Below are 12,241 nucleotides of genomic sequence, written 5' to 3' on the forward strand. Positions count from 1 at the left end.
TCTTACTGTTACGGCCCCTATCAACCCTTAACCTTAATATGAGATTCCAAGATTTTATTTTCCAATGAAATCAAATTCGGCATGGGTGTAAAGCTATCATCAAAATCAAGATATAGGGTTAAGCTTGAAGTTCCATCTTTGCAGAAAATTTTCTATGGCTTCTACCACTGGATCTTTAACTCCTGTTGCCTGTTGCGAGCCACTTTGAATAAATCAACTATTGGTTGAGTTCTATTTGGAACTCCCATATTATCACCCATCTTCTGTCTTTGTTATAGCCTGCAAGCTTTGTGCTGCGATTTGTAAACTAGTCATGCAGCCCTAACTGATTTGGTTCCTTCCACTGAATTGTTTCTAACATCAAACTGGATTATACCCAGTATAACCTTACTGGTTGGACGGATCATTAATGACTGGCAATTCTATTTCTCATAATCTACAATTATAGAGCACTTAGCCTCAAATGCAAATAATATTGCCAAAAATAATGTCTATGATTTATTTCTGCAACTTTTGTGGTTCCCTATAGTTCAAATCAACTTTTACAACAATAAATCGCCATGTATTTTTCATTTCTTGAGTTGAGAGAACATGTTGCTGGATAAGGAAGTCATGTTGCAGAAGTGAAATCAATGGCTGCTGCAGCAGTGGGGATCAGCAGGTTAAAACTGAATGGAGCATGGATGTTTCAAGCTTTCAGCCACGCAATCCCAAAAGAAAGCAACTTCTCACTGTTCCTTAAAGAGCTCCCGACCAATAATCATTCTTCTAATCTCACTTGTCCCTGCCCCAATTTCATACAGTTTGGCATCTCGAAGAAGACGACCAGTTGGGTACTCGTTCACATACCCATTGCCACCTAAACATTGAATTGCCTGCAAAATTGAATATAAACTCCTAAATCATACATTTGACAACTATATAATTGCAGAATCCGTATATTGTACTTGAAACTCTATGATGGTTGGTTACGTTTTAGACAAATCTGGAACTACAGTCCTAAAATTTATTTCTCCAGCTAAGGCATTCAAGAAATATGGCCTGGGACAGTGGCAGGACACAGCAATTTGTGGAGCTGTCCACAGTCGTGCAGGCTGTTCATTACACCTTTAGGGACAAATTCATAAAGACCATGAATGTTTCTGGATAGAGCTAAATGATGGAAAATGATTCACATATCTGACTTTTACTTAGAATTAAAGCACTAAGGAGTTGATTATTTTTATGTCTGACTTAAAACAAAGATTTAACAAGCTCCGAGAGAAGCATGATATATGCATCAATGAACAGAATGCAGAGATGACGAGGCAAGGGGTGGGTGGGGATGTAAGAGGTTCAAGTTGAATACCCAACAAGGGGAAAAAGAAGAAATGAAGAAAATTACAAAATCATAGGCATATTATATACATAGTGAACTGAATTCAGCAATCATATTACAGCACTACCTCACCTGCAAAGCAACTTGGGTGGCTCTTTCAGCTGCACAAAGTATTACTCCAGCACAATCCTGAAAAATTAGAACAAGTTATTGTGTGTTCAAGTTCCTGCATCCTCCGTAGCTACGTAGGAACATGCATTTTTCATTAGAATTCTTCACAATTGATCACAATCATAATAACACAAATGAATGGCAAATTAGTACGTCATGCTAATCAGTCTATCTGTAGCACATGAATCATATAAACAAAACTTCATACTGTTAGACTACTGCATTAGATCCACCTAAAATGCATGGGCAGCATGAGAGTTATTAGTGATTACTAATAGATTATAGATACCTAGTTAGGAAAAAAAATCTATTAGAAGTGAAAGGTAGTGCCCGTGACAACAGCTTTAATGCTTGGAACTGATGGAAAAATCCCCATCATTTGCTGACCTTTTCAGATTCCATGATCAATTTAATAACATCAAATAGAGAGGAAATATTTCACTTTGAAGAACAGAAAGCACACAAATAATAAGCTGAAGAATAAGATATCCAGAACCTTTGGGTCAATTTTTCCGTTCTCACAATTCCTCGCAACAGAATACACATATGATCTGGAAAGAAAATGAGGATAATTAACTGCTAGGCCATGAAAATTTGAGAAAAGAAAGAATAGTGCATTGCAAAATCTGAGTCCCTTACCTTGATGACTGTAAAGAAGTATACATGTCAGCAAGTTTCCCCTGTATTTTCAGGTCAACTAACAGTGTAAGAGCTGAAACTTCAACACAGGTATCGAATAACAACATTAGATAGAAAACTTGCATGATTACGAATTATGGACCTGTATAAACTGAAATTCTCCAATTGGACGGCCAAACTGTTCTCTCTGCCGAACATAGGGAAGAACTACATCTATACATGCCTGCATAAGACCAAGGGGCCCAGCTGCCAAAACAAGCCTTTCCAAATCTAGCCCTGACATCATTACGTAAACTCCTGAAAGAAAAAGGACAACAATGTCAATATTAGAAGAAGAAAAAAGAAAAGAAGTTCATTTATAATAAATTACAATCATATAAGCTGTGATAAATGCTCATAATACTGACATATGACGTAAATATATTTAGAAAGAACACTCCTAAAATTTCTGATAAATACCGTCTTCCCTGGCATTTTGATATCAGCAGGATCTAACTTCCTCTTATGATATTTGTCAATTAAAGCAGTCAAGGAGAAAAAACTCTCTCTCTCTCTCTCTCCAAGTTAAAAAACACATTTGCTACAAATTCAAATAGAGTTAAATCAGGAGCAAAATAATCATTTCAACTGCTTAAGGTGACACTGGGAGATATGTGACATTTCTAAAACCTCAGGAGATTTCTGATATTTAAACCAAAATAATTTTATAACAAGGAATGCTGTAGAATACTGCAGCCAAAACCAGATTCTTTATGGTTTCCAGTAAAAGTAACACAAAAAATTCAGAAGACAGCTTTCAACAATCTGTGCATATAAACAGCATTTTGCAGTGGACCTGACTGCTTTGCCCGAGCATTGCAAACTGGAAGCAATCAGGTTCTGATCAAGCTACGTATCATTAGTCATATAAAGAGACTTCCAACATCATTTATATGGTCTGCTTTCATAAAAAATAAAATCAATAATACATGAATAAAAGAAAAGATAAAGATTATGTCACTGCCAGTACCTTTCCCTTCCTGCCCAAGAACATTTTCTTCTGGAACAAAGCAATTCTCAAAGACAAGCTCACACCTGCAATTTTGTTAATGAAAATTATCATATCCTCTCCAGTTTCAGAAAAGAGAGAAAAAAGGGGGAGCATGCTGTAGTAATGAGGCTTACGTGTCACTTCCTCGCATCCCAAGTTTGTCTAATTTCTGAGCAGTACTGAATCTGCATTGTCATAAAAAAATTAAAAAAAAGTATCATGTCCTTGACTGTTAACCTCCTTGCTTTTGTCTTTCACTAATATAACTGCAATCAGACTGCAATTTGATCAATTCAACAAACATCTAAGAAGTATTTGGACACCACATTAATACAAAAACATATCATTTTATAATAGTACTTCAAAAGAATCTTTAGAAACAAAACAAAACAAAAAAAAAAAATATTGTTCTAAAGGATGGGTCTGCTGTCAACTGACACAAAATTCAATGATTTCATTGCCACATGGTGTCTACATGTTCTTGTACCAGTTTCTTTCTAGTTTATTTTTATCATTCAAGTTGATAGGCATCAGGGATATCAGGTACCCCCTTGTCATTTTTTTTTTCTCACAATTATGTTAGAAGATAAACAAACCAGAATTGGTGCAAGTACCCAGGCATTCCCTTCTCGATGATAAATGCTGTAATTCCTTTTGAATGAGCTGTAATATCCGTTTTCGCATAAACAACCTGAACCCAGTTCAATATATCAGTTCTAACAAACAAAAGAGAATTTTGCAAATCATGGAAAAATCAGCATAGTGTATAGCTACTGCTTTCTTATATGAGAGAGAATTTTATATGGCCACAAAGAGGAAGGAGGAATGCTGCTCATTAAATGAAGAATTCTCTTTTGCTTCAATAGTTAATTAAATAACAACAAATACAGAATGGAAGCTGAGAATCCAAACAACATCAATTCCAGCCCATGTAACAAAATAGATCACTAACTTGAAATTCAGAATGCCAGAAGCAAAATTAATTAATTCTCTGATAAATGCATACATGGTAACCCTTTAAGCAATGTTTGTTAAAGCATGTATTTAGCAATTCAATCAAATATACATCCAAATCATTCAACCTTGCTGCTTCATCATCTCATACAAGGATGGATATTTTGCACCAACAGTCATTTCAATTGCTCGAACTACATTATAGAAGGTTCCATCTCAGTGGAATTATGAAGGATAAGATAAACTCTTCATGACAATTACTGGCATCACTATTATTAATTCATATGTGCTGCTATCCGTGGGGTCAACAGTCAAGAACATGTACTCCATCAAGGGCAATTTTTGTGATTGTACATGAACATCATGGATCATGTTTCCTATTCTCTCCATGTACATTAGGATATTCCCTAGCGACCAGTTGCAAGACAGAACTGCAACTCCTTCCACATTCATGCAGATGATTTGAAACCATAAACTATTTCAAGATCTCCGAGTGTTTGTTGTCTGACTTTAATTCCAAAAGATGGTCATTGACTTTGGTGGGTTTTGTTTCCGCATGTAGATTCTCAGTATATTTGCTTTAGAAGTTTATAACATTAGCTGTGAACATCACCTTTTTGAAACCATACAATTGTAGATCATATCAAGCACAATTCCACGATAGAGTTAAATTGTGTGTATATGTCTTGAGAAAAATAAAGTAATCAAAGCTGCACTCAAAAGTAAGTAAAGCAATACTAATGAAGATACCAGTGTCTGAGCAATTGGACCATTGGTGCACCACATCTTGTTTCCATTTAAAATATAACCCCCATCAACACGATCAGCTTTACACTTCATACTAACAACATCAGAGCCAGCTGAACAAAACACAGAAGAGTTCAGCCAAATTGCACAACCAAGCCAAGCCAAAACCCAACAAGTGCCAGCCCAATGCCAACTCTCTTTATGAATATGAGACATATACTAAGCAGTTCACATAAATTACCATTGGGTTCACTCATTGCAAGAGCTCCTACATGCTCCCCACTGATGAGCTTTAAAACATGACAGATATACTTCATTAGTACAAAGAACACTCAGATAAAGGATAATTAAGAAAAATAATCTTGACCAATATCAGATGGATGATTCTAGAGCATTTATCTACCACATCCATGGACAGAGAGATATTATCAGCAGTAATTAGTGTGACACAATCAAATCATTTTAAAACATATCTACAACAAGTAGATCATTGGAGAAAAGAAAAGAAGGGAATGGATTGCATTAGTCAGACCCAGCAGATCTCCTGAGCAAAATTTGATTCACTTAGATTTCAAAGATTTCTAAATTCTATTATTCTATTTAAGGTTGTCTAAAAAGGCAAAAGAAGTTTTACAGGTACAAAAAATGACAACAAATTGCTCCATATTAGTTTATGATGATTACATATTTAAAAATACCCCAGATTGGACTCATCAAGTGGATGTGTACCACATCTATGGTGTTTGAGTTATATTGTTGACCAGTCTACATGGCAGATATCTATTTCATCTTACTGTTTTTTGCTCAGTCTTTTTCATTTTTCTCTTTTCTTTTTCAAATTAGACTTCACAGCCATATTGTATACGTGTATGTGTGTGTGTATGTATATATAGAGAATTTAGAAACATGTTTAATCAGCCTGTCCACACCATCCGTGTCCTCTCCCTTCTTTTACATTCCTCCTTTTCTTTTGAACCAAGAGAAAAAGAAACCTATCACCTGACCTCAATTAACAATTATAGACTTGGATCATCCACCTCCTTTCCCTCCCTTTTAACCAAAGAAAAGCAAAAAATAATGATAGAGACAGACTAGTCATGACACAACAAAAAATAAGAAATTACAAAAAAGTTCATTAAACATTGCATAGCCTTTAAATTTATATTAAACACACACACACAAACCAACAAAATAATACATAGGAAAAGGAACTATCAGGCAATTTAAATTCAAAAATAAGATTATCTGGTTAGACAGAGAAAACTGAATAGGAGACCTCAGCTCCCAACAGATTCACCACTTTGCTCACTCCTAAAATGAAGACTCCACTTCCAAAAGATAATAATCAACCTTCAAACATGTGTTACTTTTGCTGCTGCCAGCAACTATGAAAAACTGCAAGTTTTTACCCTAAAACATGGTAATTCTACAAATTTGTAATTCCACAACTTCTCACCTATGAACTTTTTAACTTCCTACCACTGAAGGTTGAAAGTATGAAAAGCTGCAAGTTTTTACCCTAAAACATGGTAATTCTACAAATTCGTAATTCCACAACTTCTCACCTATGAGCATTTTAACTTCCTACCACTGAAGGTTGCTCACACGTCAATGCCACATATGGGATAGAAAAAGAATTTGCATATTTTGTATACAAAGCCCTTGCAAGTAGTCAAAGCTATGTGAAAAGGATTGTTGAAAGTTTAAGCCCTCATTTACCAACATCGTTGAAAGATATTATTCTATAACAAAAAATAAAGAAACCAACAAGAAAGCTATGTTGATCTCAAAATCAATCAAGAATGATTCAATGCAAGGATTTTCAAGGTATTCTTTAATTCCATAGAAATTTATGTATACAGAACATGCCTCAGATATGACTTCAAATGCAGGGAACTTTAAGAATTTTGTGAGATGAAGAAAATGACAATGAGAATAAAGGAAGAGGAGAGGAACAACAAGAGTGAATGAGAGAGCAATGGGGTTCTCATCTGATGTATTATTGTGTAACTTGAGGGTAACCCAAAAACAAATTAGATAACCTTAACAACATGATTCCACTTAGAACATAAAACAATTCAACACTTAACATCAATCTGATGCAAAACCATCATATATGCCCTACATGATTCCCCTTAGAACATAAAAGAATTCAAAACTTTCCCTCAATCTGATGCAAAGATATCACATATGCCCTGCTTGCCTAACATGGTACAGAAGCTTTTACTTGTCACCCCTTAGGTTATAATTTTTGCAACAGCAAGTAGCCCTGTAGTTTTTACCAAGTGAATACAAATTAATTCATCAGTCAGCTTCTCCTTCATGAAATCTATCTATCCACCTCAAGATGCTCAGCCTATCAAGTAAAACACAATTTTGGGCAATATCAACCACAATTGTTTTGTTAAATTTGATGGCTCTTTTGAGTTAAACAGCTACTCCCTCAATAAGATTTTTAGCTGAGGTAGCTGACACGGCCCATGAACCATAGATCTATTTTACTTTTGTACTGCATCTCATAAACCACCTATTTTTTCTTCCTTGAAAAGATTTACCAATTCCTCATGCAGGAGTATAATGCTAGCATAAATCATGTAACTTATGAGGCCAGTTTCCATTGGAATAAAGATCCACCTGCACATGGCCATGTTAGCAAACAAACAGAACTCCCCCAAAAGAAGATTTAAAATAACTAAGATTTCCGTACACTACCTTCATCTGCTGTACTAATTGCTTCACAACCTAGACAATTACTTAATTAGATAGTTTATAATGTTTTTGTTCACAGTAAACTGTAGCAAAATCAACTTATACTTCAGTTGCAGACAAAACAGCTGAACCAAATGAGCATACATCAGTTCTCGAACAAATAAGAACCTAAGACACTACATATTATAACACATATGGAGCGATGCACATTGTGAATGATAAGGCATCTGCTGAGAAAAATAACTAGTGTTTATGGGGGCAAACGAATAAGTTGGCCACAATATTCTATCTGCAAACAGGCATAACCACACAAACACCACATACACACACACACAACAACAACAACAACACAACAAAAAACCTAATAAGGAAAATGAAGGAAATAAAACCTTTGGCAAGTACTTCTGTTTCTGAGCAGGGTTCCCATTTCTCACCTACAAAAGCATTAAAACTATGTTAAACCTGTTAGACTGAAGCAATAAATATTACCACAACTCAAGCATGAAATCTTTCATTTACCAACTGGTTAATGCATAGATTTGAATGGGCACCATATGACAGTGCAACTGATCCCGAGGCACGACTAATTTCTTCCATTGCTATGCAGTGATATAAATAACCAAGCCCAAGTCCACCATATTCCTCTAGAAAATAACCATGGGTTAAATTTTGAAGAAACAGATAAAGGGAGGTATATAATCAAAATGCATTAAACATTTTGAAGGATCACCAAAAAATGTTTAGTACTTCTGCAAAATGGTTGATGTTTCATGGAAGGAAATCCCTAGGAAATTTACAATACTTCATGCAATTGAATTTATAAAGAACAAATATAGCCAAGTTACTCTAGTGATAAAAGAGAGAAATTCATAGAAAAAAATTCATAATAAGCATTATCACAAGAGACCACATTCTTTGAAGGACTGAGAACTGCTTCATTCCTATCCCTTTGGAAACCTCAGCCATTTCAATATATGATGTGATGCAAATTTAATCCTGTATAGATATTTTTCACTCACTCTCTCTCCCTCTTTCTCCCTCTTCTCCATTTAATTGCCTTCTAAACGAGCTTCCCATATACCACATCTACCATTCAAACCAAGTAATCAGCTAGTATCTTTTATCCTCTTAGGAACTGCTTGCACAAATAAATATTTGTTAAAGAATGTTTTAAGTTTTCTACCAAGAGTAACACAAATTTCTAAAATCAAGGCAATGGAAACACCTAGGGGAATAGAACTTCAAAATAAGCCCCTTCACTTAAATCATGACCTGTCTACCTGGGGCAGTAATTCCATGTAGGTTAAAATCCCCCATGAGTTTCCACAAGTTAACCTCCTGGCAACAGAATATGAAACAATGTTAATTTGTAATTAATTAGTACGAAGGCTTGTAAGAAATTAAATAAAGAAATCTGCCTCCACAACCTCTGGGAAATAATTTGTTCTATCTATTCTTGATGCATGAGGAGCAATGTTTTCTTGTGCAAACTGTGCAATGCTTTCTTTAAACTGTCATGTTTGCAACAAAAACTGTTAGGAAACGCACAAAGCCATTTCACTCACTAGAAAATAAGTAACTGCAAAAAAATGGTTTTCAAAGAATAAAAGAACAAGCATCCCCATAAAAAGTTATTATATATATATATAGGTATTTGATAGGCAAATAAGAATATGTGTGTGTGTGTGTGTGTGCGCGTGTGTGTGTGTATGAGGATAAAGGCATCAATCAAAAAATGCAAACACAGTACACTGGGAGTATGAGTGTGAAAGGACAAAGAAGCAACCTACAACCACAACCCTAATCAAGAACTAAGTACACAACCACACTAAAAATATTTATCAAGGATAACAGACCAGTTTGACTATCAACTAGGAGATTCCCACAAGAAAAAGTTTCTTATATTACTAAGATAGGTTTCTCAATACAGTAGGATTCAGCCCAATACAAATGTGTTCACTGTAGCTAAGATGACCAATACAAATGTTGACATCCACTAAAAATGTTGTGACAAGGAAGTCTTAAGAAAAGCAATAAAGATTCTGATCCAAAAGAAGAGGATGACACATAAAGAACACCAGCTCACATAAACTGAGCTAAAAAGTTACCAATATGTGTTGCCAGTGATAAAATACTGCAATTATGGATCGCAATAAACATAAAGAAATATTCCATATAGAATCCAATATAAACATTAACAAAGAAAATAAAACAAAAGTTCCAGAACTCGATACATTCTCTGTGTTAGTTCATCAGAGATGATTATCTGGGGTTCAACAGGACTGTCAGTGCTCATAATTGAGTCAATAGTTACATCAAACCAACAAAACCTTTTTGAACCCATACTCTGCGTTAGTCCATCAGAGAAGATCATCTAAGTAAGCCCGAAAAATCAAACAAAAAATTCATGAATGCAATTAAGCAAGCCAAGATCAAATAAGGAGCATCCAGTCAAGCACCCACATTCCGCTTCCCAATCATGGATGAGCCTCCTCTATGGATGCAAAGCACTCCTGCACCTTACTAAATCACGAGCTTATAGGATCAGATGGATCAACATAGGTTTTCCGGCTTGAAATCCTCGACTCTCAGGGAGAGCTGCTCTCTCTATCTCATCAGATTGCTCCTAAAAAACTAAGTATTTTTAGACCTATGCCAGAATACTTACCTTCTAAACCTCTTCCATTTCCATCGAGGAAATGGATCATTAGAAATTTAGAATTTAGAATCCCTGTTGAAATTTTATCTTCTCCGATTGTTAATTGATTGACAAATTGAGCGGAAATACTTCACATGAACACAAAAAAAAGGCCATTTCTTGAGCTAATCTAATGAAACGTTTAATCTAAATAAAGGATGCTGAGAACATCCAGTAAGATCATTCCAAATTCAACAAAACAAGAAAAGATTCAACCATCGTCCAACCTCCTCCACCAGTCTCTTAAATTAGTAAGTAGTACAAAAATCACCGCCAAACTTAAAAAACCATTGAATCCTCCATAGGCAGAAACAAAAATACATCGACGAAACACCAAAATCAAATAGACAGATAAGAGAGGGAGAGAGACTTGTATCTGAGTATCGTCGAAGAGCAGAGCCGTGGAGAAAGCAGCACGAAGCCTGTCCTTTCTGAACAGAGACCTCGCTGAAAACACCCTCAGCATCATCTCTGCCTTTTCTCTTCCGAGGAAGGAACAGCCGTGGCTCAGGAGTGAGCCAGAAAGAGAATAAGAGAAGAAAAAAAGGTCTACTGCACGTCCTTTAAGAAACCCACGTGGCTGGCTGATCGTAATTTATACCAAAATCTTTAGGAGGTTGGATGAGTTGGCAACTTGGCAGACTCAGCAGTCCGGGAGAATTGTGTTTTTAAAATTATCTCGTGGTATTTGTAGGACCAATTATTTTTGCCTTTATTCAACCCCTCTTCACGTGCCAACTCCAACCCATTCTCCCATTTTGGATTTTTCATTATTTTTTTAAACTCTTTTATAAATAATCTAAAACCAATATTATTTTTTTATTTTTAAATTATAAATCAAAAAATTAAATTAATGTTTCCAAAACTATTTTAAAAAATAATTTTTTTAAAACATGTTAATTTAAATGAATAAAAATCATTTTTTATATTTTAAAAGTAAATAATTTAATGATTAAAATACTATTTAAACTAAACATATTCACTATTTTCTTTTCTTTTATACTAAAAAACATTTTAAAGTTTTTTTTTTTTTACTTTTCTAAAATAAAAGTTTAAATTTTCTTTTATTTTTTTTCCTTCCTTATTTTAATAATGTTTTGAACATGACTTTTGGTAATAGGTTATATAAAATGTTGCACATTTATCTACAAATAAATTTTTTTTTAATGATTTGAATTAATTGAAAATTTATCGAAATAAGAAAAGGAAAAAGAGAAAAAGATGATGGATATAAAGTTTTTTGTTTTAAATATTTAATTCAAATAAAGTGTATAATATATTTATATTAAGTGTGCACAATAAATGTACAAATATGTACAAGACTATATTCCTTGAAATAATTCACCTAATTTTCAAAAACTAGCTTACTCATTTCCCTTCGCCTAAAATGGGGGACATTCCACATACACATTGTTTGATAACACACTTATCTCATGCATTTTTTTGACATCATACATGCTCATTCGATTACCCACCCTACTAATGATAAATATCAACATAAATTGGTTTCGATTTTTCTCTTTTTCCTTGAGCCAAAACAACGGAAACATGGTTAACTTACTCATATGCACACATTACATTCTAGATCTATGAAATTTGTACAGATATACAAGGTATTTACACTAAGTGTACTAGGTAAATATACTAACTATACAAAAGTGTACAAGGCTACCTTCCTTCAAGGAATTCAACTGATATTTCAAAAACTTACTCACTCATTTCCCTTTGTTAAGGATGGGGGCATTCCACAAACACATTTCTTGATGACACGCTCATTCTATGCATTTTTTTTTTTACATTGTACATGTTCATTCAATTACCTACCCCACTAAAGATGATTATGAACATAAATTGGGTTCAGTTTTTCCCATTTTCCTTGAGTCATGATAATGGAAACATGGTTAACCTATTCATATACACACATTGCATTATAAGTCTATAGAACTTGTGCAAGTGTACAAGATATGTACATTAA

The 12,241-nt window shown here is 34.5% G+C and overlaps 1 protein-coding gene across 1 annotated transcript; it reads right to left on the minus strand.

The window, feature by feature from the left end:
- Positions 1–475: 475 nt before the first annotated feature.
- LOC100265639 (isovaleryl-CoA dehydrogenase, mitochondrial) lies at positions 476–10,942 on the minus strand. Its single transcript, XM_002284981.5, has 15 exons — positions 10,637–10,942; positions 8,996–9,079; positions 8,849–8,906; positions 8,088–8,212; positions 7,958–8,002; positions 5,101–5,149; positions 4,863–4,972; positions 3,773–3,849; positions 3,293–3,343; positions 3,138–3,202; positions 2,271–2,425; positions 2,129–2,169; positions 1,986–2,040; positions 1,451–1,507; positions 476–875 (listed from the first exon to the last, which is right to left on the minus strand). The coding sequence occupies exons 1-15, from the start codon at positions 10,733–10,735 to the stop codon at positions 729–731; spliced, it is 1,218 nt and encodes a 405-aa protein (XP_002285017.1). The 5' UTR covers positions 10,736–10,942; the 3' UTR covers positions 476–728.
- Between the last annotated feature and the right edge of the window lie 1,299 nt (positions 10,943–12,241).

Source organism: Vitis vinifera, chromosome 6, assembly GCF_030704535.1.
Source record: "Vitis vinifera cultivar Pinot Noir 40024 chromosome 6, ASM3070453v1".
In the NCBI taxonomy this organism is placed as follows: Eukaryota; Viridiplantae; Streptophyta; class Magnoliopsida; order Vitales; family Vitaceae; genus Vitis; species Vitis vinifera.

Coding starts and splice junctions, on each gene's coding strand:
- LOC100265639 (XM_002284981.5), bottom strand. CDS start 10,735: ATGATGCTGAGGGTGTTTTCAGCGAGGTCTCTGTTCAGAAAGGACAGG. Junction 2,170..2,270: donor GAGAATTTCAGTTTATACAG/GTCCATAATTCG, acceptor CTGAAAATACAG/GGGAAACTTGCTGACATGTA. Junction 2,041..2,128: donor ACTTCTTTACAGTCATCAAG/GTAAGGGACTCA, acceptor TTTTCTTTCCAG/ATCATATGTGTATTCTGTTG.